The sequence below is a fragment of the Adelges cooleyi genome, unplaced genomic scaffold, assembly GCF_023614345.1.
Source record: "Adelges cooleyi isolate 19-005CV unplaced genomic scaffold, UGA_ACOO_1.1 ACOO_flye_CR_arks_rails_tigmint_CR_PRNA_376, whole genome shotgun sequence".
NCBI classification, from domain to species: Eukaryota; Metazoa; Arthropoda; class Insecta; order Hemiptera; family Adelgidae; genus Adelges; species Adelges cooleyi.
Genome location: NW_026096053.1, coordinates 2,015,753 through 2,041,961, shown reverse-complemented (window position 1 = coordinate 2,041,961; position 26,209 = coordinate 2,015,753). Strand labels below are relative to the sequence as shown.

General features: G+C 30.4%; 2 protein-coding genes across 5 annotated transcripts; one reads left to right on the top strand and one right to left on the bottom strand.

Moving 5' to 3' along the window:
- Positions 1-254: 254 nt before the first annotated feature.
- LOC126840724 (UDP-glucosyltransferase 2-like) lies at positions 255-9,855 on the bottom strand. Of its 4 annotated transcripts, XM_050576643.1 has the most exons (5): positions 7,755-7,851; positions 6,886-7,661; positions 2,200-2,419; positions 1,310-1,529; positions 258-1,239 (listed from the first exon to the last, which is right to left on the bottom strand). In XM_050576643.1, exons 1-5 carry the CDS (start codon positions 7,765-7,767, stop codon positions 954-956), a joined length of 1,515 nt encoding a protein of 504 aa, XP_050432600.1. In that variant the 5' UTR covers positions 7,768-7,851; the 3' UTR covers positions 258-953. The 4 variants fall into 4 exon arrangements, with proteins under 4 accessions (XP_050432599.1, XP_050432597.1, XP_050432600.1 ...); XM_050576642.1 differs by lacking the exons at positions 6,886-7,661; positions 7,755-7,851 and adding an exon at positions 8,919-9,855 and having other exon boundaries at positions 255-1,239; XM_050576640.1 differs by lacking the exons at positions 6,886-7,661; positions 7,755-7,851 and adding an exon at positions 3,993-6,865 and having other exon boundaries at positions 257-1,239.
- Positions 9,856-16,358: 6,503 nt separating this feature from the next.
- On the top strand, positions 16,359-25,958 carry LOC126840726 (solute carrier family 46 member 3-like). Its single transcript, XM_050576644.1, has 7 exons — positions 16,359-16,714; positions 20,520-21,243; positions 22,987-23,088; positions 23,457-23,594; positions 24,530-24,613; positions 24,692-24,848; positions 25,643-25,958. Exons 1-7 carry the CDS (start codon positions 16,625-16,627, stop codon positions 25,785-25,787), a joined length of 1,440 nt encoding a protein of 479 aa, XP_050432601.1. The 5' UTR covers positions 16,359-16,624; the 3' UTR covers positions 25,788-25,958.
- Positions 25,959-26,209: the final 251 nt, after the last annotated feature.

The window sequence follows — 26,209 nt, the reverse complement described above, 5'->3', positions numbered from 1 at the left end:
GTGCAAGGCTGCAAGCGAAGCTATAGTTACATATAATAAAATTATTACATAACAAAGGAATTTCGTTTAGAAAATGTCATATGAAATTCAAAACGTCATCACTATAAAATATTTACTTTTATTGTTTTTGTATTACTAAGATAAAAGATTTAAATCTAAGGTAAACATAAGATTCATTATTAAATAAATTATCTATCTTTCTATTCCAATAAAGTTTTTCACAACACTTTCTAAAATATCAATTAATAAAGAATTTTTGTTAGAATGATATGTTGTTCACTTACAATTGTATTTAAATAATAATGTCCGACTCCAATTGTAAAAAAAATGTATTATTATAATTTTAGCAAGTGGATTTAATATGCATTTTAACATAATATATTAATATTGTTAATATTACAACAAGAATATATAATGATTTTTCATTTAAGATGGTATGAAATATTTTAAGAGGACACCACACATACTATTTTTTTAGGTGCGAAAATATCTATTATCAATCCGTAAACACCTCTCTAAGCACATGATGTTGGCATTAATAAAATGATCAAACCAAGGTTACTGTACTCTCTTAAGTATTCAAACTATTTTTTAATTTAGACTAAGTTAAATGAGACAAAAAAAATGAATTTTAAAATAATTAGAAATCTCTTCAAAAAAGTTTAGTTGCCTATACCAAACGCCTTAAAAAGTAGTATGTGTGACGTCTTCTTCGCAAGATGTTAGTTTATTTGTGTAGTAATTTGTTACAATATATATGTTAAACACAACTAATAAACAACAAATTCGTCTATACAGTTATTACAATTTTACAAACTGTAAGTTAATTATTTTAACGTCATTATAACTATAGTTCGTATCAATATACAAGATTTACAATTTATATATGGATTTCGATCGTTACAGATGAATTTAACAATTATAAAACCTTGTTTGTAATTCACATTTTTTTTTCACTCAGATTTCGATTTCAGTTTGTTCGGACGTTTTAATACAAATTGTAGGATAACTTTCAGCGTTTTATAAATAACATATAATATAACGGATAATATTACTAAAATCGCGGCTATCACGTCCAGTAAATAATACTGATACCATGTCAAATTTAAAGCTTGCGACCTTAAATGAGGCGCTCCTTTGTGACGTAGAACGTATTCCGTCCAATAGATGACAGACTCGGCAGGTGTCATTGGCCGGTCTTTGAATCGTTCTGATGTGATTTTAGCATTTATGGTATAACTGTAATTAATAGTAAGATTAGATGCTGCATTATATTTCTTAATTATAAAATGTAATCGCTCGCTTATACTTTTGGTTGTTGATGAGTTCTAGCACAGCGTTCAAAAACGGTTCTTTGGACACGGTAAACAAGTCCATCGATAAAGCCATCCCGGCGTCCACCAAATTCGCAATGTTTCTCGGTTGGTCGTAGAACAGTGGGAAACCAAGTACTGGAACTCCGGCGTCTACAGCTTCGTATACACTAGATATACCACCGTGACTTATAAACAGCTTTACGTTCGGATGCACTGCAAACGTGATAATATTGATAGAAAATTATTCTTCTTTCCGTATAGGACACAAGGCCTTTATCCCATCCGGATCGGTTGCCTAAGCCAAAATCGCATTCCCTACCCATCACTATAATCATTCTCTCTCTCTTTCTCTTCACAAGTCCTCTTCACACAACCCGTATTCAAATTAACTACAAACAATTTCGCCAACTCTAATTTCAAATTCTTCGTTTCAGGTCTATTTATACTAAAACCATAATGTTGTTCAACGTCCTTATGCTCTCATTTACTAAGCCTACAAAGTATTATACAAATAATAGACACAAGGTTACTAAGTTAGTATAGGTTAGTCTACGTAAGTAACGCAGTGTATGTAACGAGGCCATCGTATGACCATTGTAAGTCAATCCTTACTAAGGAAAACTAGTATAGGCTTAATACTTTTATCGTTGATAAACATTTTAATTACAACAGTAATTGCTTCATTTCGCCTCATACGCATACTCTTAGTATAAATTTTTTTTTGTTCTTAGATAATATCCTTTATTATTTTTCACACACTTGGGACACTTTTTTTCCTACCTACCTATAATACTATAACTACCTACCTATAATACTTTTTTTGGTTACATAAAAGACCATTCTTAGTATGTATTTTTTTTAAATAAATGTATAAAAGACTTACACAATATATCGCGTTGTGGAAACCACTTGCTTGTCATTACATTGGCTGGTTTGTTTTTCATTTCGCCTTCATATTTCCATAAAACTCGTTGAGGTACTTGGGCCAGTGCTTCTTTAAATGCATTTAGCAGGTTTTCTGGCAACGTCGACATTGATACAACAGATCCAAACGTAAAATATATAACTCCATGTGGTGAATTCTCGATAAACTCTAAGATATCCTGAAACAAACAAATATTCTATAAATCTTATTGAAATGCAACTTTTTAGATCTTTTTATAACTCATGAAAAAAACAATCTTAGATAAAATTTATCTTCTATTAAAAATCATAAAATTAATAGTCACTAGGTCTTAAAATATTTAAAAGTTAAAAAATAACGCATTAGACATTGCTTGAGTAAGAACAATTTTGTTGACGACAAATAGGTGAGTTCAACTTTTCTATTAGCAAAAATCAGAAGGATAAATATGATCCAAATAATCTTTATTCTTTTATTTCCAAATCTCAATTTATGATGACCACAACACATAAATTATTGTAACGTTAATTCTAAACAAAAAAAACTATGATAAACTAAATTTTACATAGTACATGATAAATTAAATTAGGAAGACCAACGTGTTAATACCTAATATTTTATACTAGTCACTGTAATCTATACACATTATTAACAACAGTCTACAAATTAGTCAGATAGTTTGTATATGAGGCGCCTAGAACATAAGGGGTATAAGTGACATTTTATTGATTTCGAGAAAATCAAGCCCAAAGTTTACATTCATATGGCGTTTTTGTTTGGGGGTGAGGTGATTTGCTATCAGATCGCAGCAAATGATGAATAATTTACTTTTATATCTTTACCACCAAATAAAATGGACAATTTGTCCAACAAGTAGAATAATTATTGTTATTCTCTTTAAGCGTCTACAAACTATTAATTTACTTTGATGTTATTATCAATAATAAAAACAATATAATTTACAGGTACGTATGTTAAGGAACCCTAAAAACGGTGCATACATACCTAAAAATACAGTCTTTCCAAATATGTATTTTATAAATACATTTTCGTCTAATTAAATATAATATATTTTTTTTATCACGCTATTATTTTAGAAGAAGTCTTATAAAACAAATTTCGTACATTTTAGTAAAAAATGTTTAGCTAATTATTTTATTACATATCCTTGCGCAGTGTTGACTTTATATTTGAATACACATAGTTGGCAAGGAAAGCGGCTACGTGTATAACCATAATTTCATTCAAACTAGAATATATACTTAACTATCGTTGCAAATATTTGATATCCATATAATTGTATGCCCCATTACACAATAGCACCACCATTTTAACCACTAAACCGATTTCCCAAAGTAACCGTGCAATAGATCCATCGGCGTACTTCATAAACCAAAAGTTTAAAAGGTTCTTTTTTTTCCCATTTTGCATTAGAGAAAAACCTAAACAACTTTGATTTTTCAAGTTTTAACTTCAACAAAGTGTAACTAGGTAAGTGAGTCGATAATCAACTTTCCTAAAAACCCTTTCGTTTTCACAAGGAGAAGTGTTTGTAATACTTCAGGCCCAATTTCAAAATCCTAAATTTGAAAACTAGATTCAAGATACATACATCCAACTACAATTAATGTAAAAGATCACAATACAGTAAGTTTGCACAGTGGTCCCGTCATTCTTCCGAATAAAAAAAAAACATAATTACGTCGTGTAAGAGGTTTATGGCGGCGACGCGACATCGACTATATAGTTTAAGAAAAAAGAGTAGCACTTACTTTAGGCAATTTTTTAGCCGGTCTTATATGAATACCGCCGACGTGTATGAAATTTGGCGGGAACGGTCTGGACGGTTCCGTAATATAATGTGTGTTGGAAAATATTAGGGAACACTTGACAGGTTCCACGTCGTCGGAAGGCAAAGGGTTGATGATTTTGAACCTCGACTCCTCGGTATACCGTTTGTAGTGGGTCCGAACTACCAACACGATATTTTGTAGTCTCTGGGAAAATGTTTTGGGCACAGCGTGCCAGGCTAGCAGATGAGAGGTGACCGTCGGATTGGCCACGTACCCCATTAGGTCCCAAGTCATGTAAGTGATCTCCGGAGACGGAACGACATAGATCAAAGGCAATCCCAACTTGGTGGCCACATAAGAAACGCATTCCGAAATCGTCGGTTCGGTGATGACCACGTCGAAGCCCGACTGCTGACCTTTGGATAACACTTGTTTCATATGTTCGTGGCTGTATATTGCGTCGCAGTTAAATCTCGACACGTTTACTAGTGACGGTATAACATTGACCGGCTCGGCCAAAAATAACAGTTCGGGCAGTGAAAAATGATGATTGGATATTACCGGAGTGGCGGCGGACGTGTCGATTACGGTGAAGTTATCTTGGCATTCGGCGGCGAACGGTGTGAAAACTGTCACTTGATGACCGCGGCCAGATAAAGTCCTGAGTATGTCTCCCATAAAGTTCCAATGACTCTTGCCAGGTATCGTGACCACGGCTAATATTTTTGAACATCCCGCCGGCCCACAACTCGTCCCCAAGACCAGAACGGTTAGAAAAAGTAGCGTCTTATGCCCAGACATGCGGCCTACGAGCACTACACAACTTAATTTCGAGTAAAATTAATCACCTTTTATCAAAACTAACTATAGGTACGCCTATAGTTGTGGCCCGTTGACAAATGTCCAATAATAGTTCACTGCACGAGTAAAACGCAAACGGAAACTTTCGACCGGACACAACAAACTAATACTGAAGTAGATCGGTAATTCGACCGGCATACATACATAATATGTGATGTATTTTTATAAATTTAAGAGCCTCGTTATAAAAACGTTGATTTATATTATTGTAGTTGCGTAGTTCCCTCCTACCGGTCGGTCGCTACAGGCAGAATCAACGTGCGTATCAGCGTCCTAGGGTGCAGTCATTACCGACTCAATGATAATAACGATAATTTTTTTGTTATTCTTGGATCATGCACAAGTTGAAATTATGAATCATTGTGACTGACGTGAACAGCTGTACTTATTAACGTAGACGCAGAGCAAAATAATTACTATGATCGTTCAAACTGTCCTTCGATCAAGGTTTTTGGAATCAAGGTATTGCTTAAGTACAAAAATTATGGTAAGGAAATGAAAAAAATAATTTATTCTCCGTTGTAAAATTATAGTACAGGCAAAAAGACTCAATTCGTTCAACACAAATGCGGAGTACATTGAAAGGAATAAGAACCATTGTTTAGTTCCTATGACGTCATAATTATAAACTGTTATAAATGTTATAATGATAATCACTTGAATTTGTAATTTATTTTATAGACTGTATTTGTTATTGATTAAAACACAATTTTTATCATTTCAACGACCTGATTAATGGTTAGAAAATTTGTATTAGTATTTTCAACTAAGGTATTATTTATACGAACATAATTTGATAACCTAGTAATTCAGATATTGAGTGTGTAATTATAATGTTTGCAACCCAATTGGTTATAGGTAACTAATGAGATTAATGACCTGAAATATTCATTGATGGCAAATTAGTTGTTCTACAATCAATGGCTGTAAAAAAATGACATTCTACAATTGGATAAGGAAATTAATATTTAAACCCCTAACAAAAAAAAAAAATTATAATACACTGTGTAACAATGTTGCAATCTTCAGCGCTAACGACACACTTATTTGTTAAAAATAATAAGATCTACCTTCAGTCAAATTTTCAGGGTCAAATCCCTAAATATACCCACAAAAAAAATCAAAGAAAATAACAACTTTTCATACTTTTCGGGAATTTATTTTATTTTATTTTATATCCCGCACAAATTTGAACTATTTTCCAATAAAAATATCAAGACGCCTCCAAAACATGATTGTAACTTATGAAACAGTGAGTAATAAAACGGTATGAAGCGAAGAGAAGAACATTTAGGTCTAAGAACATTTAGCCAGATCGTAAAAAGGTCTTTTCAGCGCTACCTTGACTAAGGGCAACATGTTAAAAAAAAATATTCAAAAAAATGTAAACAACGAAAAAACTGTATATACAACGACGATTAATAATTGTGATATTGGTAAAAAAAGGGTACAAAAAGTAATACAAGAATCATTCAATTAAATGTGGAGAGAATGTCAAGAGCGAAGGATGAGTTAGTCGGTCGAATTCTTAATGATGCTGATATCCTTGCACTACATTGGAAATTCAAATCTCGATCTAGAAGGTGATTCGTTAAAGTAAGACGCTATTTTTTTGGAAAATAATTACTATTTTACGATTGTTCTTTTTGTAGACATTTTAGTTTCACTTAATATCGCATAAAATATATTAGTTTTTAATACTTTTTTAACTTCGTTCTTAAAACACATTGATGAGTGTAATAGTAAAGAACAATTTTTGTTGAAAACATATTTTCACGTTTATCGATAAATAACCATGTCTAGACAGTAATTAACGTTTGAAGTAGAACAATTGGGTCATCTTCCCCCACTTAAAAAAATTTTACTTTTTGAAGCAAATTGCTCCACTGAATGCGTGTCTTCGATTGTTACACACCCGCGCACCTACCAAACCGCTATTCTACGTTTCTACGTGCGTATATATAATTTTTTCTGCGTTATCTGTAATGTAATAATGATCTTATACACTTACGGTCGGCAAAGGTCGAGGATGTGAGCTGAGGTGTATGCCGCCGATTTGTTTCATGTTTACCGGAATTTGCTTGGTGTTGCCAAGCGCCTGATCGTCGTTGACGAACACCATTGCGGGATCGTGTCTGACGGATATCAAATCGTAATATCTGTCCGGTTGCCGCAGACCATTGACTGTTGCCATGAACCACGGTACCCCGACCGTTACCATGTGTATTATGGTGTTGTGAAACCTCTGGCAGAACCCATTTGGTACGGTGGCCGACAGAAACATGTTGGCCTCGTGCGACGGATTGGACCTGTGACCGAACATCAGGGCATTCGTCCACGTAGGTAACAAAAACGGTATAGCGTACACTTGGGGTACGTCCAGCTTAGAGCCCAAGTACGCCGAGCAAGGGTTTAACGTGGGTTCGAGTATTAACAAATCATATTGGCCGCGGCCCCGTAAAATGATATCTTTGAGCGGTTTAAAGTGTAATATATGATCACAACTGATTCGACTGTGCAAGTGCGCGTTTACCGAAAACGACCAAGGCGTCCCGAATCCTTCTTTCATCTTCAACAACGAAACGTTTAAGAATGAAAACAACTCCTGACTTATGTCGATTTCGGTGTAGTTTTCGCGGTTTCCCTCTAAGAACGGCGTGACCGCCGTGATCTGATGTCGCGTAGACAGCGTGTTGAGGATTGCACTTAAAAAATTCCAATGCGATCTGCCGGCCACGGTTTCTACGGCTAGAATTCTGGCTCCTTCAGTCACGGTCAAACACTGAACTATCAACAATATCAAAAACTTGAATGCGCTCATCTCGTGTAAAAAATGTAGAGTTTTTATGTAGAAATAAATCAAAAAATTATAACAATTACAATTTATGTTCATGCCAGTTTACTAAACTACAATAAAAAGATGAATGCGTTTATTGTGTAAACTTTTAATGAACCGCAATCTAATACCTTCGATTCACGTGACTTAAGGTCAACTAACTAGGAAAGAAGCTCATACTACTTACGGATAACTTTATCGACCGCGATAATAACGTAAATAACCTATATATGTATATGTACCTGGTACCATATACCCATTTATGGGTAATATATTATTTATATATATCATATATTTATTAATATATTAAATATAATATTTATAATATTTATTTAATAAGCTGGTTTTTGTTTTAGAATAAAGAATAAAACAAATGTTGTATGTTATTTTGAATAGCATTCGGTGATAACTGATAAAGTTTACACGGTGTATTTTTTTACGACTACTATAATTGTAAATTATAAGTCATGTTAATTCAACAAAACTACTCGTTTTAAATACTCGGATTAGCACTCTTTATGGAACTATAAACAAATTTATCATAGTTAAATAATGTTGACGTTCACAAAAACGATTACTTATAGATATAATATATTATATTATATTGCATGTAATCTGTTTTTTTTCTGACATTTTAGACTAAAAAGCCAGACAAAATGTCGACTACTTAGGATGGTCAGAATGTCAGGTTTAAATTTTATAAATGACATACGAGTTCAACTTTACTAGGTTATGTAGGAAACATATTTTTATTTTTTGTTTTTATGTAAAAAAAATTGGGTTTCAATATTAAAAAAATTACAAAATTATTTAATTACAAGAAACTGAACTTTTTAAATGAAAATCGGCTTTCTGCATAACATAGTAAGTAGCCAAGGAACTCTAATCTCTTTACAGAACTGAAATTTGACCATCCTATGTAGTCGAAAGTTTGTCTGGCTTTTTAGTCCAAGATAAACCAAAATGGCAAAAATTATTTAAATTAAAAATATTTCTTTGAAGCTTATACGAATTAACCAGTATATTAATTGAATTGGTTGAAATTTATTAAAACTTCTTTTTTTTTTTTAATATTTCCTATGCAAAGCTCCTTAAAAACAGACCGCATGCAATCACCTCAATTGTTATGAATTCATGTTCTATTTAATCACACGTTGTGTTCTATGCCATCGGTAAGTAGCAATACATTAAGTGGAAATGTCGCTTACCAGGGGCAATCGTTTTGGTGTAGACAAGTGTAAACCTCCAACACGGATCAAGTTGACGGGGGCGGGCTCATGTTTTTCCACCGTCCAATCGGAATTGGTGAACATAACCGACGGTTTCCGATGTTCGTGCTCGACGGTCTGCTCGTATAGCCAGTGAAGCGCCAACGCCACCGCTTGCCCGTGTACGTTGTCCAACCGCTCGGCAAACGTTCTGGGCACGCCATAACGGGCCAACAGTCGAGCGGTGTTCGACGGGTTGGTGTTGGTGCCGAACACCTGGTCGTCCATCCAAGAGCCCATAGGCGACGGAAAAGTGTACAATAGTGGCACGTCGAGCACGCGCGACAAGTACGACACGCACTCGGACGAAATGAGCTCGACGACGAACAGGTCGTATTGGCCGGTTAACGACAGCCCGGCGATTATGTCACACGCCGAGCGGCTTGACCACACGCCAACCGGAACAAACCGCCAAACGTCGCTAAAATCCCGAACCGACGTTAGCACATCGAGGCCAAGTAATTCCGGCATTGCCAACTTCAACGGCACTTCGGTGTAACCGACACCGCTTGGAAAGTTGTCGGCTCCAGTCGAATGAAACGGAGTATACACGGTTACGTTGTGCCCGCTGTCGACCATTGTCTGTAGTACCGCGCGCATAAATGTCCAGTGGCTACGAGCCGCCAACGGTTGGACAGCCAACACGTTGGCCGCCATACAAGTGGACGGCCACCACAACGTGAACAACGACAAAACGGTCAACACCGTGAACGCCACACTAGTAGACATGTTATTATAATTTGCAAAGCAGACAAGTCTTTAAAATAACAATTATCGTGTAAAAATGTTTTAGAATATGAATATTTTATAAAAAAATTAACTAATATTTAACGGAAAAAATGCAAATATATATTAAACTTGACTCCAGTGCAATTATTACAGTCAATACTAACACATTTACAGTAATCTATTATCTCAACTGAAATATAATTATAAGTACTTATAATGTAATATATAAGTTAAAACTATTATAGATAAATATGAGTGTAAAAAAAAATTAACGTTAAACAAACATTATATTATCTTACTGTATACAAAATTAATGTTATTGTTGAAAATTGGTTTTACTGATAAAAACGTGTAGGTATACCTTTGATACCATCAGCTGTACTGTAACTGGTCGATGTCATCATCTGTTGATTGCGATAATAAAACACATGAACTATTATTTAATATGTAAGTACATTTACCCGGTAATGATGTATAGTCAACATATTCATTGTACCCAGTTTAGACTCTGACCTTATAATAACAAGTTAAGTTCGATAATTACAACAGTAAAAAATAATTAAGAAAACGCAGTAAAATAAGTAGGGACAAATACTGAAACTGCTAACATTGAATTTAAAAATTCTACTTTTAATAGAAAATAAATTGAAAACAAATTGTTAAATATTTATTGCTAAAATGTTTACATAAATATAAATAGTTTTTTGAGGTCTATAATATAATTCATGTATAATTGTATTGAATTACAGGAATTAACTAAAAACTTAGATTTTTTTTTATTATGATAAAAACAAGTTAAAACACTGTTCATTAGATTCATTTTAGTATATGTATTCTAAATGATTACACTATCTTTTGATAACAAATAAAAACAATTTTAACATACCACTCGGAGTATTATTATTAAAATCATAAAATAAGCTAACTACCAGTATCCCTTAAATGCGATTATTAGGTTACATTAAATAAACATGATATAAATGAAAATTTAAAAAATCAGTATGATTAATACTACAATTAAATTACATGTTGGATATGTTGGGATATCGGTTTTTATTATTTGTTCGGGAATTTGGCTACACGTATGCCAATCCATAGATAAATCTAGCGTAATTATTTTTTATTTATTAAAAAACAAATGGTAAAAAATAACAACGTTATCAACACACCGCCTAGTTGTGCAATGCGTAGGCAACTTCAGTAGATTGGTATGTATTTATTACATATACAAAACCCCTCAATATTTATTCGCATAATTAAGATCAATAATTTATTGGCTGTATGAATATTGTTTTATTGTAATTATTTTTTACTTCGAATATATTTATCAGGAAAAAAAAAGTTAGTACGATTTTGAAACTATTCTTAAAAAGTAATTATGTAAATTAATACTATTAAAGTTATTATAAAAACTATTGTATAATATTTAGATAGACCTAAATTTTCCAATATCTTTTTGTTTTACTTCTAAGAAGGTCATTTTGTTAAAACGTGATCATTTTACAATAACGTATACATATTCTGTAATATTGATCTTATTAAAACGTATAAATCACTAATAACACTTGCGATTCTTGGAAATTATATTTTACACTGTTTACATTTTACTTGGCGAAACTAGTCAAATTCACTGTAAAGTTATAATACCGTTAAAAAGTAACAATTACTCACAAAATCGTGATATTTTGACCAACAATTTTAGTGAACCCTCAATTTAAAAGATAATTTTAAGAAATAGTGTTATGGATTGTTATTAATTTTAAACTTTTTATACTTAAAGAGTAAATATGCAAAATCCTAAATTTTTGAAGGAATATGTTTCTCGTGTGAACAATTATTGATCAACAATGAAATAATTTAAACGAAACAAATCATCATTAAACATATATATATATGTTATTAACATATTACACAATCTATAAAACATAAACATATTAGATATAATAAATTAATGATATTCATAATAAATATTTGTATACAATTTTTATTACATTTTTAAACTACTATGTAAAAATTATATTGACAAAAATTGTCTGTACCTATATTTTTGGCTGACAGAAAAAGAAATATTTTTAATGAAATTTTCAAACCTCACGTGATACCGATAGTCAGTATTATGCACTTATTAAAACCCGAGTGTACTTAAGAGGACGCTACCCAGGCCATTTCTAAGGAGTAAAGTATAGGCAATTTTTCGAAAAATCTTAAATTAGAGTTTGAACTATATAATATACTTATTAATACAGTAATGAGGATACTTTATTGATTGCCATTTTTTTCGTCAGACTATCACAGTCACTTCTATAGGATAAATTACAATTTTTTTCCCACCAAAACTGCTTTGCGCGGGACAAGAATGTGAGGGCAGTATTAACAGTAGATTTACCAAATTTTCACAATGTATACAGAAGAACTTTATCTACGGGGTAGTGATTTTATTTGTTTGATATCTATATTTAATATTTTTTTATAAACAAATGAAAATTGAAAAAAAAAAATAGAATCTTCACGAAGAAATAATTTTAATTGTGATTAAGTTATCAAAAAACTAAAATCGCTACCCCGTAAATAAAGTTCTTCTCTATCCATTGTAAAAATTGAATACGGCTACTGTAAATATCGCCTTCACATTCTTGTCCCCCGCAAAGCCATTTTTTGCGGATAAATTACGGGTGGGTAGCGTCTTCTTAAGCATTTAAATTAAAATAAAACTTTAAAATTAAAAAAAATAATGTCATTCTATTCCGCTTTAAATACAAAAAAAAATACCAAAGAATTTACGATTTTTTTCTTGTATTCGACTTTGGCATCTTAAAATTAAATAAACTTTAATTAGAATAGTTTGTTTAGATCATTGTTTGACACGTCAAATTTTCTTGGCCAATTTATAGGCGCAACGATAACGACTTAAGATTTATACTAAAGATAATTCCAAAATTAACCTTATTACACCTTGTTTAATACCTAAACATTTTTTTCTGAAACCTATTGTATTTTGTAGTTTATAACATTATGTATAATATAATAGCACAATTTTACCGTTATAAAAAAATTATCATGTAAACTTAATTTATAAATTAGCAAACAAATTTAACTATTTTCAAAATGGTGTCAAACATGTTTTCATTATTTTTTAAGTATGTTACAATGATTTTTTCGCACAAAACTGTTTTTTGTTTAAATGCTAACTAAAAAAAATTGTTTAAAATTATTAAAAATATACCGCAAATATTTACAAAACACGTACAAAATATTATACTAATAACCTAATAGTTTACAAATATTTGTACACAACTTTTTTTAAAAAACTCTTATTTTGAAAATATGTATTTTTGCTAGGTATATAATACCTTATTGTTTATATGCAATGTTAACAAGTTAATTTGTATGTTTCGAAAATAAGGTTATTTAAGTTACAACGTCAGTAGCTGGTAATCAACGTGTAATGTACACTTTCCCTACTTCGTCCATTACTTACCAGTTACCACGTAATTGTGTGAAGTAAAACAGTAGGTCAAAGCGACCATAATAATAATTATAATCTATTTGAATTACGACACGCGGATACTAACTAACCAGTACGGATAACCTAGTGCGTATTGGTTACGATTTAGGTGATACAGGTATTAAAAGTTCGGTTAAGATTTTTGGTAATTAAAACTAATGACACAACAGTGTTTTCCTGATTTTATTTTCAGCTGGCTTGTTTTTTTCTGCTACTTACCTACTCATATTATTAAAAAACATAGCTCAACGGTATTATGCAAGGGATTTAAATGACAGAGAGTTTTTAATTCGGAAGAATCGTTCAAGAGACCAAAAAATAAGAGACAGTTTTTAAGAAAGAAAAATATTCAGAAAATATAAATAAACACCACAAATTCAACACATTCATTCATAAATCATATAAATAAACAACTTTTAAAGCGATAACTCACATTTTCTTTAGTGATTAATTTATCATTTCTGAATTCTGGCAAGAAAATTTAATAAAAAAACATATTTGTAATCAATTTTAATTTTTAAAGTCACTGAAAATACCAAAAAAACTCTTCGTCTTACGACTTTGAAAGCGATTTAAAAAATAACTAGACCTAGTAAACAAATTCCCCTAAAAATATAATTGTATTTTAGTTTTTGGTACCAAATTGCGTTGTACAGTGTAATAAATGAGTGAATAATTTTTGGATTTATAAGTAAAAAAGTTAACTACTGCAAGATAACATATTTCAAAAATGCAAATCTACTCACTGGATGCACTGGATAATAACAAATTTATTTTTGGTCTACCCATCCTCTTTCCAACGTGTCACATTGTAAATGGTGTCGACCAAGAAAAACATTCGTGATTTTATTTTATATAAAACCCAAATGATTGTTATGGTTATTTTAGACATGTTTATACTAAAATCATTTCAGTATGCGTTTTGGTATAAAACCGGCATCACATACACAATGCGTCTCATTTAAAACCGAATTTTGTTTTAACCAGCATGCGTGGACCTTTATATAATTAAAATTACACAACTATGTTTATAGTGAAATCATTAATCGTACTTTTGGTTACTTTGTTGGCAGCGTCTACGTTCAAAGTAAGCATATATAAGCATATTAAATATTTACTTTCCAAAATATAATTTTCGATTATTATCTAAAATTGAATAAGATATTTCTTGAAGTACGTAAAGAATTTAATCATAAATTTATGTATACGCAAGCATGAAAATCAAAATAATCCACCATTTAAGTAATTTTCCAACTTTAAGTAGTTTCCCGTTGCATTTCTTATTGTTATCAAAGAACAAATGTATTTGACGTATATTACATTTTTCTGGTCTTTGAAAGTTATAAATATGTATTTAATTTTTTATGCATATTGTTTTTTTATATTTAATTTATTTTTATTAATGATTTTAATATATAGGCATGTTTTGTATCTGTAACAAGCGGGTGTGGCTGTGATGGTAGTACAACCGGTGATGGTGGTAGCAGTTACTATGATGGTGGTAGTGGTTTCGGTGGTGGAGGAGGTATCTTTGGAGGTGGAGTTGGTAGCGGTCTCTTCAGATATTTGTTTAATAGAATGATATGATCAAGGTACTACAAACCAATTCCCTGAGAACACAACAATAACCAGTAAAGAAAAGTCTACATATTACATGACAATTTTTTAGTCCTTTGAAATATAAAAGAACTGCAAAAAAAAAAAAAAGTTAAATATATCAACTTTTGATTTGATTTAGTTTTTAAATAATTACAAAATTTGAATTTATATAAAACAAAACAAATTTTTTTAAAATAATTTTATTGTAAAGTATTTATTTAAATTAATTTTTTGGTTGTAATGTTAATTATATTTACTGTAAAGAGTAGTTTTAAACGTTGTTTTTATAAGTTCATCAAAATGAAACTTATTTCGTAGGAAAATATGGCAAAATATTATGTCATGGCTTTTAAGAGTTGCTTGAGTGTGAATACGCCTAAATAATTATTTTCATCTGCACGTACTATAATCAGTAATCTACTATATTCTGTATTAGCCATTTCGTCTAAGCCATTAAAATATTGTGTATAACTAAGTCGAAGTTATTAGGTATTAGTTATTATAGCACAGAAATAGTTATTAAATAGTTTAAATATAAAGTTATAAGTATATTGTATTTTAACTGATGTATTAAGAACTACACTATTGAGTATTCAGCTAAGTTGATGTTTTTTGAAGTAGAAACAATTAAGAAATTAAAAATAATTTGTATACTCATTACGTTTAGATACTTAATTTAACGTGTCTGGTAACATCAACACAACAATTTTCACTTATATATAATTATACTTGAAAAATGTTTTCACGTCATATTTAAATGATAAATAATTAAATGATAAATAATTAAATGATAAATAATTAAATGATAAATATTTAAATGATAAACCGACTCCACTGACGCCAATGTGCTATACCCAAAAGTAAAAACCTTTCCCCAATTTTAGAGGAATTATATGAAGATATTTTCATGTTATTGGCAACGTTCGATAGTGATTGGTGGTTATTATATAAAAAGAAGATTTAAAAACAATATATATGTACCTATATGAAGTGATTAAACCCAAAAGATTACAATAGCGACAATTTTTTGTAAACCAAGCCTATTATCATAAAATATTTGTTAATAAACATTTTTTCTCTGTTTGTTGTACAATTTGTCATTAGTTTTTGAAAGAGATATTAAAAAGATAGTGAACATCGTTGAAAATATAATTTAGTGTGAAATTGTGTAAAAATCCCTTTTGGTTCTCACCACTTCAAGCTCATATACACAAAAAACATTAAAAATATTAATAAATAAATAAAAATTTTTAAATTGGTTTTTAAAATATTATTTAATCTTATAAAAAAAAAACATTTTTTTGTCGTATTGGGGTTAACTGTTTTATGTTCTAAAATAAAAAAAAACCATATGATATATTCCGGCGTAGTTCGATGCACGGTAATGTATTTTTTTTTTTACATTTTACGTGTTATTCACCACTAACACTTATACTTTTAGACTGCCAGCTTATATAATAATAATAATAATAATAATTGTAATAGTATTACAAATTCGACGGTGGAAGGATAGTCGCGAAACAGTGGTCGAAGGAGAAAGTTGAAAACAGTGAACTCGACCTCAGACTGGTATGTTACTCAATCATTATCTATACTATGTGTTACGTACGGATGCATCATACGGCCAGCGATAGGTTAGTGTGTGCTTCGCTCTGTAATAACACATGTACACGCTCCGAGGATACCATTTGAATGAAATCAAAATCGTACCGACAATGACGGTGTCGAATTCTTTTTGAACGTATGCAAAAGTGCGTCTGATTTGCCGTTAATAAAAAAAAAAAACGAACTCGGTTTGGTTTAAACGAACAACATGAATTTGATACGACCAAAATGGGTCGAAAGAGTCACCGTGGAACCAATGTTATTCCTATACTTCATAACGTTGGCTATATCGGCTTTGGTGAGTACCAGAATAATATTTACATTGAAAAAAAACCCTACTGTTAAGTTGTTCGAAAATTAATAGCACAAACTTTGAGATATTTAAACAAATAATATACTTGTATAAGACTTCACAATAATTTAGAAACGTCTAATCAAATTATTATTACTTTTATTTTCTATATCCTGTACATATTAATGTTTTCAAAATGTATACGAAAACAAATGTTTACAATAACTCAAATAGGTTTGACACAACAATGTTTGATAAATATTTGAAGTGGTTCATAATCTTATAGGCAAATATATTTTACGACATTAGTATTTGATTTCAAACCATAAATATAATTTTAAACTATTTACTTAAGGATATTATCGCTATATTAACTATAATGTGTACTGTTAGTAAAAAACTTACTAATTCTGCGATAAAGATCGGCAATTTTTATGACAGATATATTAGAATTAACTTTTAAAAGTTAAGCTAACCTTGTTTTCGTCACTAATCCCTAAGATTTGTTTGTTGCAACTCCTCATGCCTCCCTTCTGTTATCTGTAGCTTAATTCTTTTAGGTCCGTATTTTATTTTTCTTCTTTATGCCTTTTTATAATTTGAGGCATATACTGGACTTCTTCTTCCATTGTATCCTTCAATATCTTTCTCAATTATTGTTTTTCGTAAACTTTTATGTCTTAATGTATGTTCTATTATCTTTTCTCTTCTAAATTGGATACATTGCCATGATTTCCTTTATCCTATCAAGTATCTCTTCGTTTGTACTGCGTTCGGCCCATGTGATTTTTCATATTTTTTTAAAGCTATTGGTAAGCTTTTAAAACTAGTTTTAAAAGAAGTATTATTGCCCTAATTTATATTATATATTATGAATTATTTGTAGTCAAACGACAACAAACAACAATTTGTTATTACATTATGGAATAATTATCTAAATGAAATATTATCTAATCATAACTTGTTACTTGTATATATTATATATATGTCATCGAACCGGTGTTTATTTTTTAATAGGCCTTTTGAAAAATGTCACGATACTAAACGTAAATGACTCACTCCTTAGATGCCGCTTTTGAGATAGGCGCAACTAGCTGGAATATTTGTCTAAGATAAGCCCACGTGCAGTCAACCTAACTCCATAAATTTAATATGATATTACTTTAATATTACTCGTCAACATTATTAACGACTCATATGGTATACAACAAAATATGTTTAAATTGTAAGGTACAATATTTTAAGCAAAAAAACAATTAAAAAAATTGTTTACGGTTATTATTTGTATTACCTATTTGTATTATTATGAGCTTATACTTAAGAGTTAGCAAAATTTAATAATATAAATATTAACTTTATATCCCACTATCAATATTAACTTTAGGCATCCCAAACGTGTGTTAATAATATATTAAATAATAATAATAATATGTATATTGTATAATAGTTTTAGGGATTGCAAGTGACAGAAAAGATTCAAAATTGACGAAACAATAAATACTTTTAGAGTCCTAAATATAAAGTTGGATAATTTATTTACATTTTTAATAGAATCCCACATGTTCAAACATTTGTTAAGATGGCAAAATAATTTCATGTATAATTAATAAAAAAAGTCATGGGCCTAAAAACTAATTGGTAGGGTTTGCTCCTGCTATTTTGAATAGTTACTACCGTTTGTTTCCAAAATTCGAACTAAACTTGTTGTTTGACTTATTATATGAGCATATTTAGTAGTAGTATGAAATTGTAACTCAATATTTTGTATGATGCTGCCTACATTCATTTGCGAATATGCATCAGCCAAAACAAGCACCATTGTCAGAATTAATACCTTTTCAGCTTCGCATTAATTCGCTTGTACACTAATAAGGTATTTTACTATAATGACTGTTTTACAGTTTAAACGAAAATAAAAACTACTGTATTCTACACGGACTACGCACTAAAATAAAATTAATTATGCCCAACTATTTACCTAATATGCAAATCTAGTAGTTTTGTAACATACTGTAATAAGAACACGGGCGTGTTTCGCAGAATTGGTATGATTTTTAAGAAGTTCAACATGATTATTTAATTTTTACTTCATAAGCACGATTTCAATTATTCCTAAGAGACTACGTTAAATAATTTCGGTGTAATTCTAAGTTAAATATATTTTAAATAGCCACAAAGCATTGATTAAAATCCGAGTTCTTTGGCCAAGGCCTATGGTCAGTTTTATTAGGAATAACTAGGCCAGTTTATTTTGGTGGCGTCAGATTATGATGATAAGTGCGGTCAATGTATATTTAAGTTATTTCTAGTTTACTGATTGCCTAATTTCCCGATTGAAAAGGTTATGCAACAAAATTACCTAGGGACGCCCAAATTATTATTCGGTCAACCAAAACATACAAGAAATACCTAATTAATTGTTAATTTTTTTAATGTTATTACCTATTATGAAATTAACTAAGGTTTGTTTTCTTATATAAAATAGTAAATAACCCTCATTAGTTATCAATGTAGTAATAAAAATAAACGGATATCATTTTTTTATTATTAACCTTGAATATTATCAGTGTACTTCCGTACTTATACACTGTACGGTTTGTAACCCAGTTTTTGCCCGGTGGCCTAGTTTACAGTACTTGCTTTGGTATTATATTATTATTATTGGACTTATATTTTTTTTTTGCTTTCGTAATTTTTATATATATATTATGTATATTATTTATTTATTATTTATTTATATATATTATGCGTTAAATATATATTATTATTATTATTAAACACTGATAACATTCTACAAGAGTCAAGTTTTAGAAATCTTTAGTAATCTAAATAATAATCTATTTTTCATTTAATCCTGTACAAATAAGGTATGTTAGCCAAAATCACACTTATCTATTTTACTATTAATTGTCCTCCCTTTTATCCTCTATTTTTCCTACTTAACAACCAAACTCTTAAATTATCTCTCCTATACCCTATTTCATAATAAATCTACCAACCCTAGTCATCCTACACACCCATTTACATTTTTAACTTAACTATTTCATTTTTCTTTCACCACTCATCATTGATAATAATAATAAGAAGAATGAAAACTTTACTCGTATTACTCGTTTTCTTATTGTATTTCTCAATTAATTGCCCCAGCTCAATATAGTTCAATATCTTGGTTATTCTTGGGTATTTTTACAAGAAATTTAGGCTCATCTCTACAACAACCAACTGCTTCTTCCTATCTCTATCCTTTGCTAGTTCCTCTCTATTTTCCACACCTAAAGATTTTAAGTCCTTGGCGATCCTATTAATCCATCGTTGTCTCCGTCTAGCCATTTTATACCCGGCCTCCATATTTTAGCCAGTCCAATGACTTCCAATGTCCAACCTAGTTTAGTCTATCCTAGTGTTACTACTCCGTCATTCTATTTACCGGTTTGTTCTTATCTCGTACTCTTTTTAGTTTTTTGCTTTATGAATTCTGTGATCTTTTAATTCGAATGTTGCTAATTGTTTCCAATTTACATACTTTGCCTTCGCCCATGTACCACATGTGTATAAAGCTACTAGTCTCATTAGAACATTGTATAGAGTTATTTTAGTCTACATCCATAAAATTCTTGACTTTTTATATGTACGGAGACATTGGTTTTAAATATTATCGTCTATTAGCCGCAACTAATCTTAATTATATTCCACACTATTGACGCAGTCGGTAACGTTCATAACCCACTTGTATTTAGAACATTCCACTCTTTCAAACCTATAAATCAAATAATAAATTGTATAATTCGGTTTATGTTTACGTTTTCCACAGGTGGGAACGAATTTGATATTGAGAAAAGGCTGTGACGAAACGGCTACTGTCCAGCCAGCCGATCTGAGAGAGAAATGTCTCAACGAAGCCTACGCTCAAGCGTTGGTGACCAAAATTCAAACGTGGAAACTCACCATACAGTATGCCGTGCCATTGATCTTCATACTGTTTGCCGGTCCTTGGAGCGACACGCACGGCCGGCGAAGGAGACCATTGATGTTCATACCCATAGCCGGGCAACTGTTGACCGACATGTTCAACGTGCTCAACGTTTACTATTGGTATTGGCCGCCGGCAGTGGCTGCAATTTTCGAGTGTTTAATACCTGCCCTGACGGGATCCAGGATCTGTTGTGTGGTCGGGGTAGCCTCGTACGTTGCCGACAACACCAAAGTGGAAGACCGCACCAAGCGAATCGGCATACTCATGTCGTTGTACTTCATCGCCACCCCTATTGGCGCTTGTGCCGCTGGCTTTTTGAATCTCAATATCGGATTTTACGGCACGTTCCTGGCGTGTATAATGCTAAACTGCATATCGCTAGCGTTAGGAGTGCTTATGATCAAAGACACATCCGTCCCCTACGAAAAAGCGTCCATCTGGCAAACGATCAATCCAAAAGTCGTCACGGACTCGATGAAAATACTAATAAAAAAAAGACCTAGACGATCACTGTTGATATACATGACAATCGTGTCGCCTCTCACCGTTGGACCCATGCAAGGTAATGTTATTCGCATAATTAAAATTATGAAACTCGATAGGATTACAAGTGATTTTAACACAATTTTACAAGAAAACAAAATGCCAATTGTATTTTCAACGTATTCTCGTGGTGATGGTAATTTTTTTTATTAATACCTTTTAAATACTAAAGAACAACGTTTAAAAAATATATTTATAATATTATTTTTTATGGTTAGTAATGTATTACTATAAATAACAAAAATTGTCGAAACATGAGATATTCTACAATATAGTTTATGTTTATAGATAACATAATAATATATTGTATAAATGTACAATGTTTTGACAATTTTTGTTATTTATGTTACTATATTATTATATTATATCATTACTAACCATACAAAATAATATAATATATAATAAATATGTATGTGTGTGTCAATGTTTATAATAATTTTATTGACTGAAAGTACTAAAATTACTTTTGAAAAAATGTTTTAAAACATTTAGATTTTTTATTAATAAAATCAATTTTTATATTAAAATTATGTTTGAAGTATTTTATAACTGCTAAGAAAAGAGTTCTAATTTTTTTTTTTTTATACATACGCTAGATACACATTACATATAATTACAGTCTAAATTTTACATCTTAGACTTGAAGTTATAAAATTGCTGCCATTGAGAAATATTAAAGAAAAAACCTTCCATCTTTCTTAGAGGAAAGATGGAGATATTTTCATAGTTTTGAAAGCGTTTGAATAGGGTAGGTTATTATTAATAAAAGTATAATCCAAAAATAAATGTCTAAATATTAAAACGATTATCGTTGCATTGTGTTAATTTCGTAGGTTTTAACTCATTAAGGCTTATAGGCTAAATACTATTTTTTGTTTGAGAAAAACAATTAATTTTAATTATTTCTGTAATATTATCATATTCACACAATGTTAGAACACACAAAATCAACAATATGGTTAATTAATACACTATGGTACTAATTTATGACCATTTGATTACGGCTCAACAATAAACATTCATAAATACCTAATACCACTTGCATTGTAGTATATATTATTAAATATTTTACTGATTATCAATAATATTTTTCAACGTATTTATTTCCTAATATCTATGACTTGCGAAATTTTTATTATTCAACACTAATATTGCACATCACCGATGATAATGTACTAATTATGTAATAATTGAAAAACAAAATTACTGTTACCGCTTTATTGTTCGCTCCACCTCAACTCATAAGAAAAAAATAAAACATTATAAATATTATAAATACTATTGTGAAAATTTAAAAATTATAATAAAAACTACTAAATTGATATATTATACGCAACTCGTGAAAAATTGTATTAGTGGAGATATATTAATTGTTATATTCTATTTCCTCCTAAGAAACTCCTTCATAGAAATTAGCTCATAAGCGTTCATAAGCAGTTAAATCTAGTTTTAGTATAAATTTAACTTTAAGTATTTTGAGTTAAAAAACAAACAGTTGAAATTTACAACTACTCAAATTGGATTTGACTGGTTACGATCGCCTACCGAAGGAATAGTAGAATAAATTTATAGTTGCTTAACATTTTAATAAATAATAATTTATTAAAAATGTTGACTGCGATGATTAACAAGGTTTGAGTAAAATACTTTAGTAGTTATTCGCAATATGACATTTATATTTTTTTTATAGCTACTTATCATATTTTAGAAGAACTACCCGAGTCTTAGTGTTGTATAATAATTTAACCATGTATTTTTTTAGGTGAATACTCAATACTGTATCTCTTTGTGAGATATAAGTTCGGATGGAACGAAATCGATTACAGCCTTTATGCTGCATACAAAATGACTGGGATTTTAATAGGTAATTGGCAATAATTATTTTTCGACAGACGTTTACTATGTATACATAACACAAATGAACAATACAGAGAAATTGTGTCAAATGATAAGTTCAGTTTTTCTAAATATTTTCAAAAAAAGTATCCAAAAAACAAAACGATCAGAATAACACACAAAATATGTTAAAATATAAAACCTATATTGAATTTAAGGTGAAACGCTTTTTAATAAAGCTTTTATAGATTCTAAAAGTGTTCCATTGGGACATTCATTTAAGGAAGTATACTTATACTTATGTGACAAATTGTAAAATATTATCTACTGTATTATGGTCTATGGAATATCATATCTGAATTCTAAATTAGAAAATAAGAACTATCGATGTTACAGGAACTGTTATAGCAATATGGTTAATGAGTGTAAAACTAAAAATGCATGATGCTGCTATTGGATTTATTGGAAGCAGTTTTGACTTGGTTGCCGCTATATGTTACAGCTTTGTCACTAAACCCTGGCAGCTTTATGCAGGTAAGAAAAAAAATGATAAAATTAGTTTATTTTTATACACAACAATCTGATTATGAGAAAACGGGTGACAAACCTCAATTGTAATGCTACCCTTGGAATCATCATATAAATGTTCCTACGAGCAGTTAAACACTGATAAATTATAATAAATTTAATGATGTACACAAATAACCCACTCTGCATATTATATAATATAGCAGTTACGATCAGAAGTGTAGTACTTACACTATTAACTGATAAAAATAAAATATATTTAAAAATTTAGATTAGGCTCTAATAAAAATAAGTCTGTACACTTGTATTTAATTTAACTTGAGTAGTAAAATCGCGATAATACCAATACGTTTAAAGGAGCACAAAACACGAAAAATAAGTTTTTTAATTTAAAAGAACGTTTAATTCTAAGAAAAATGATATAGGTTTGACGTTCCTACTCACAATATTCAATGAGTTATGGAACATTGAAAAAAGACGTCATTGGGCCGAGCTCAATATGTAAATAATGCTCAATCATCAATACGAGCTCTATGCGTAAATGAAATATCAAAAATAAAATGTATAGGTTAGTAAATCATTGTGTAAAGCGAGCTACTTTAAACGTGTAAGATAGGCAATTATGGCGAGCTCGGCCCAATGACGTCACGCGGCTATTCTAAATATCCTAATATTTCCTTAAATAATAATTTTTTTTGCATCGGATTTTGACCAAATCGTTTTCAATAGTTCTAACTACAATAATTTAACATTAAATAATAATTAAAAAAAAAAAATTTTTTTGTTGTGTTGTATGCTCCTTTAACAACTTATTAAACGCATGCAATACCGCGTGCAATAGGTATAAGCATACGTATATTATTTCAAAGTGACAATTTTTTCTTTTCCACTAATAAACATGATAAAAAAAATGAATCTCATGACAATATTGTTGTTTTCAGTTCCACTCATAGACGTTTTTCACGGCGCAGCGTTTACCGTCAGCTCGTCGATGGCTTCAAAACTTGTCGACAACACAGAACTGGGTATGTCTTAAAGAAGAACCATATTTTGTTTTCAATCATTCAAATCCTTAAACGACACATGCCTGTCTTATATTTTAGCTCAACTGAATTCTGTGCGTGGAATGTTGGAAACCTTAGCGCCTATAATAGTATACCCATTGTACAATCAAGTATACAAGTTGACTTTTGAAACACTACCGGGCGCATTTTTCCTAATAACTGCTGCGATTACCGTTCCTGTTGTTATACTATTCGGGTAAAGTTTTAACTGTAGATTATGTCAAGTGCATTGTATGGGTAAAAGCATTTAAATATTTACAACGTAATAAGAAAAAGGTTTTTACGAAAATTAAAATAATAAAATAATTTTTGTTGAAATTTTAGTGTTATAAAAAACGTTGTTAATATTTGTTTGATCGTTTCACACATAAAGGCGGAAAATAAATACCATACTTTCAATTAACAATTTTAGCAAAACTACATTTTCATAATTTTTATTTTTTTTAATGCAAAACGTTTTCGAAAATAGCATTTTGATAACATACCAGGTTTTGCATATAATCATAAATTACCTATCGAGCTTACTTTTTTTTACTGATAAACTGAGAATGTAAGTAAGTATCACAAAAATATGCAAAAATACATAAGTTGGTTAAACTATACTTTGAAAATTGTGTTAATAAACAATTGAGGACCTATGAAATATCGTCATCGATTGTTGATTTGAATATCTTTTTTACTTTCTTGATAATATTATAATATTTTCAACTTCTAAGTAAGGACAAAATAAAAATTGTTTTTTTTTTTGCATATGGTATTAATATCCGGTAGTAGGTCTGAAGGCCTAGTTCGGGCGCCTACTTGGCAGAATAAGCTGTGTTCACCTGTTGTTTTCTGCCAAGTTTTTGATAGGGGGATGGTTCGAACTGGCGACGGTGCGCGCATTGAAATCGCCGCCTTAGTCCACTCGGCCACTCCGTCCTACAAAGTTACATTATGTTTTACTTAAGAAAATGAAAATAATTATTTAATTGTCATACATAATTGCAGGTTAACGTACAAAGCTGACATGCAAGGTTCTATATTCAAAAATAATAACAATGAAGTTGAAAATCAGAAAAAGGACGAGAACATGGACGCTTGTAACAATATAATTAAAGATGAACATTATAAAGCTACTATGAACACCGCTTGACAATGTTATTATTTTACTATGTCATGTTGCTAAATTTAAAAAAACAACAAGAATGTTTAATATTGTTAATTGTTATGTATGTATGTATGTATGTATAAAGAAATATCACTTTTTATGGTTACAGTGATATTTCAAATTGTGATATAAAACTGTACAGATTTATTTTATAAAAATAGTTAAAATATATTGTATATTTGTTTTGAGATATTTAATATATTTTGTAAGTTACCTAACTATTTATGGTACCTATTATTGATAATATTATCGAGTTACCCAATTGTGTGCACCAAATAATGTATGAACAAAATTTTCCAAATAGTTTGTTACTGTGGTCATTATTTTTAAATAAGTAGTTTTTTAAGCATACGCCTCCCTAATGTCTTTTTAGTCTTTACAAATTTAGATAAGTAAAACTTTACCTA

What these genes read in the sequence shown, in the direction of transcription:
- LOC126840724 (XM_050576639.1), bottom strand. Translation starts at nt 7,767, where the DNA reads ATGAACATAAATTGTAATTGTTATAATTTTTTGATTTATTTCTACATA. An exon ending in ATCCTCGACCTTTGCCGACC is followed by an intron (nt 2,420 to 6,885) that starts GTAAGTGTATAA and finishes TGTTTGTTTCAG; the next exon opens with GATATCTTAGAGTTTATCGA. An exon ending in GAACTCATCAACAACCAAAA is followed by an intron (nt 1,240 to 1,309) that starts GTATAAGCGAGC and finishes TATTAATTACAG; the next exon opens with TTATACCATAAATGCTAAAA.
- LOC126840726 (XM_050576644.1), top strand. Translation starts at nt 16,625, where the DNA reads ATGAATTTGATACGACCAAAATGGGTCGAAAGAGTCACCGTGGAACCA. An exon ending in CACCGTTGGACCCATGCAAG is followed by an intron (nt 21,244 to 22,986) that starts GTAATGTTATTC and finishes GTATTTTTTTAG; the next exon opens with GTGAATACTCAATACTGTAT. An exon ending in AATGACTGGGATTTTAATAG is followed by an intron (nt 23,089 to 23,456) that starts GTAATTGGCAAT and finishes TCGATGTTACAG; the next exon opens with GAACTGTTATAGCAATATGG.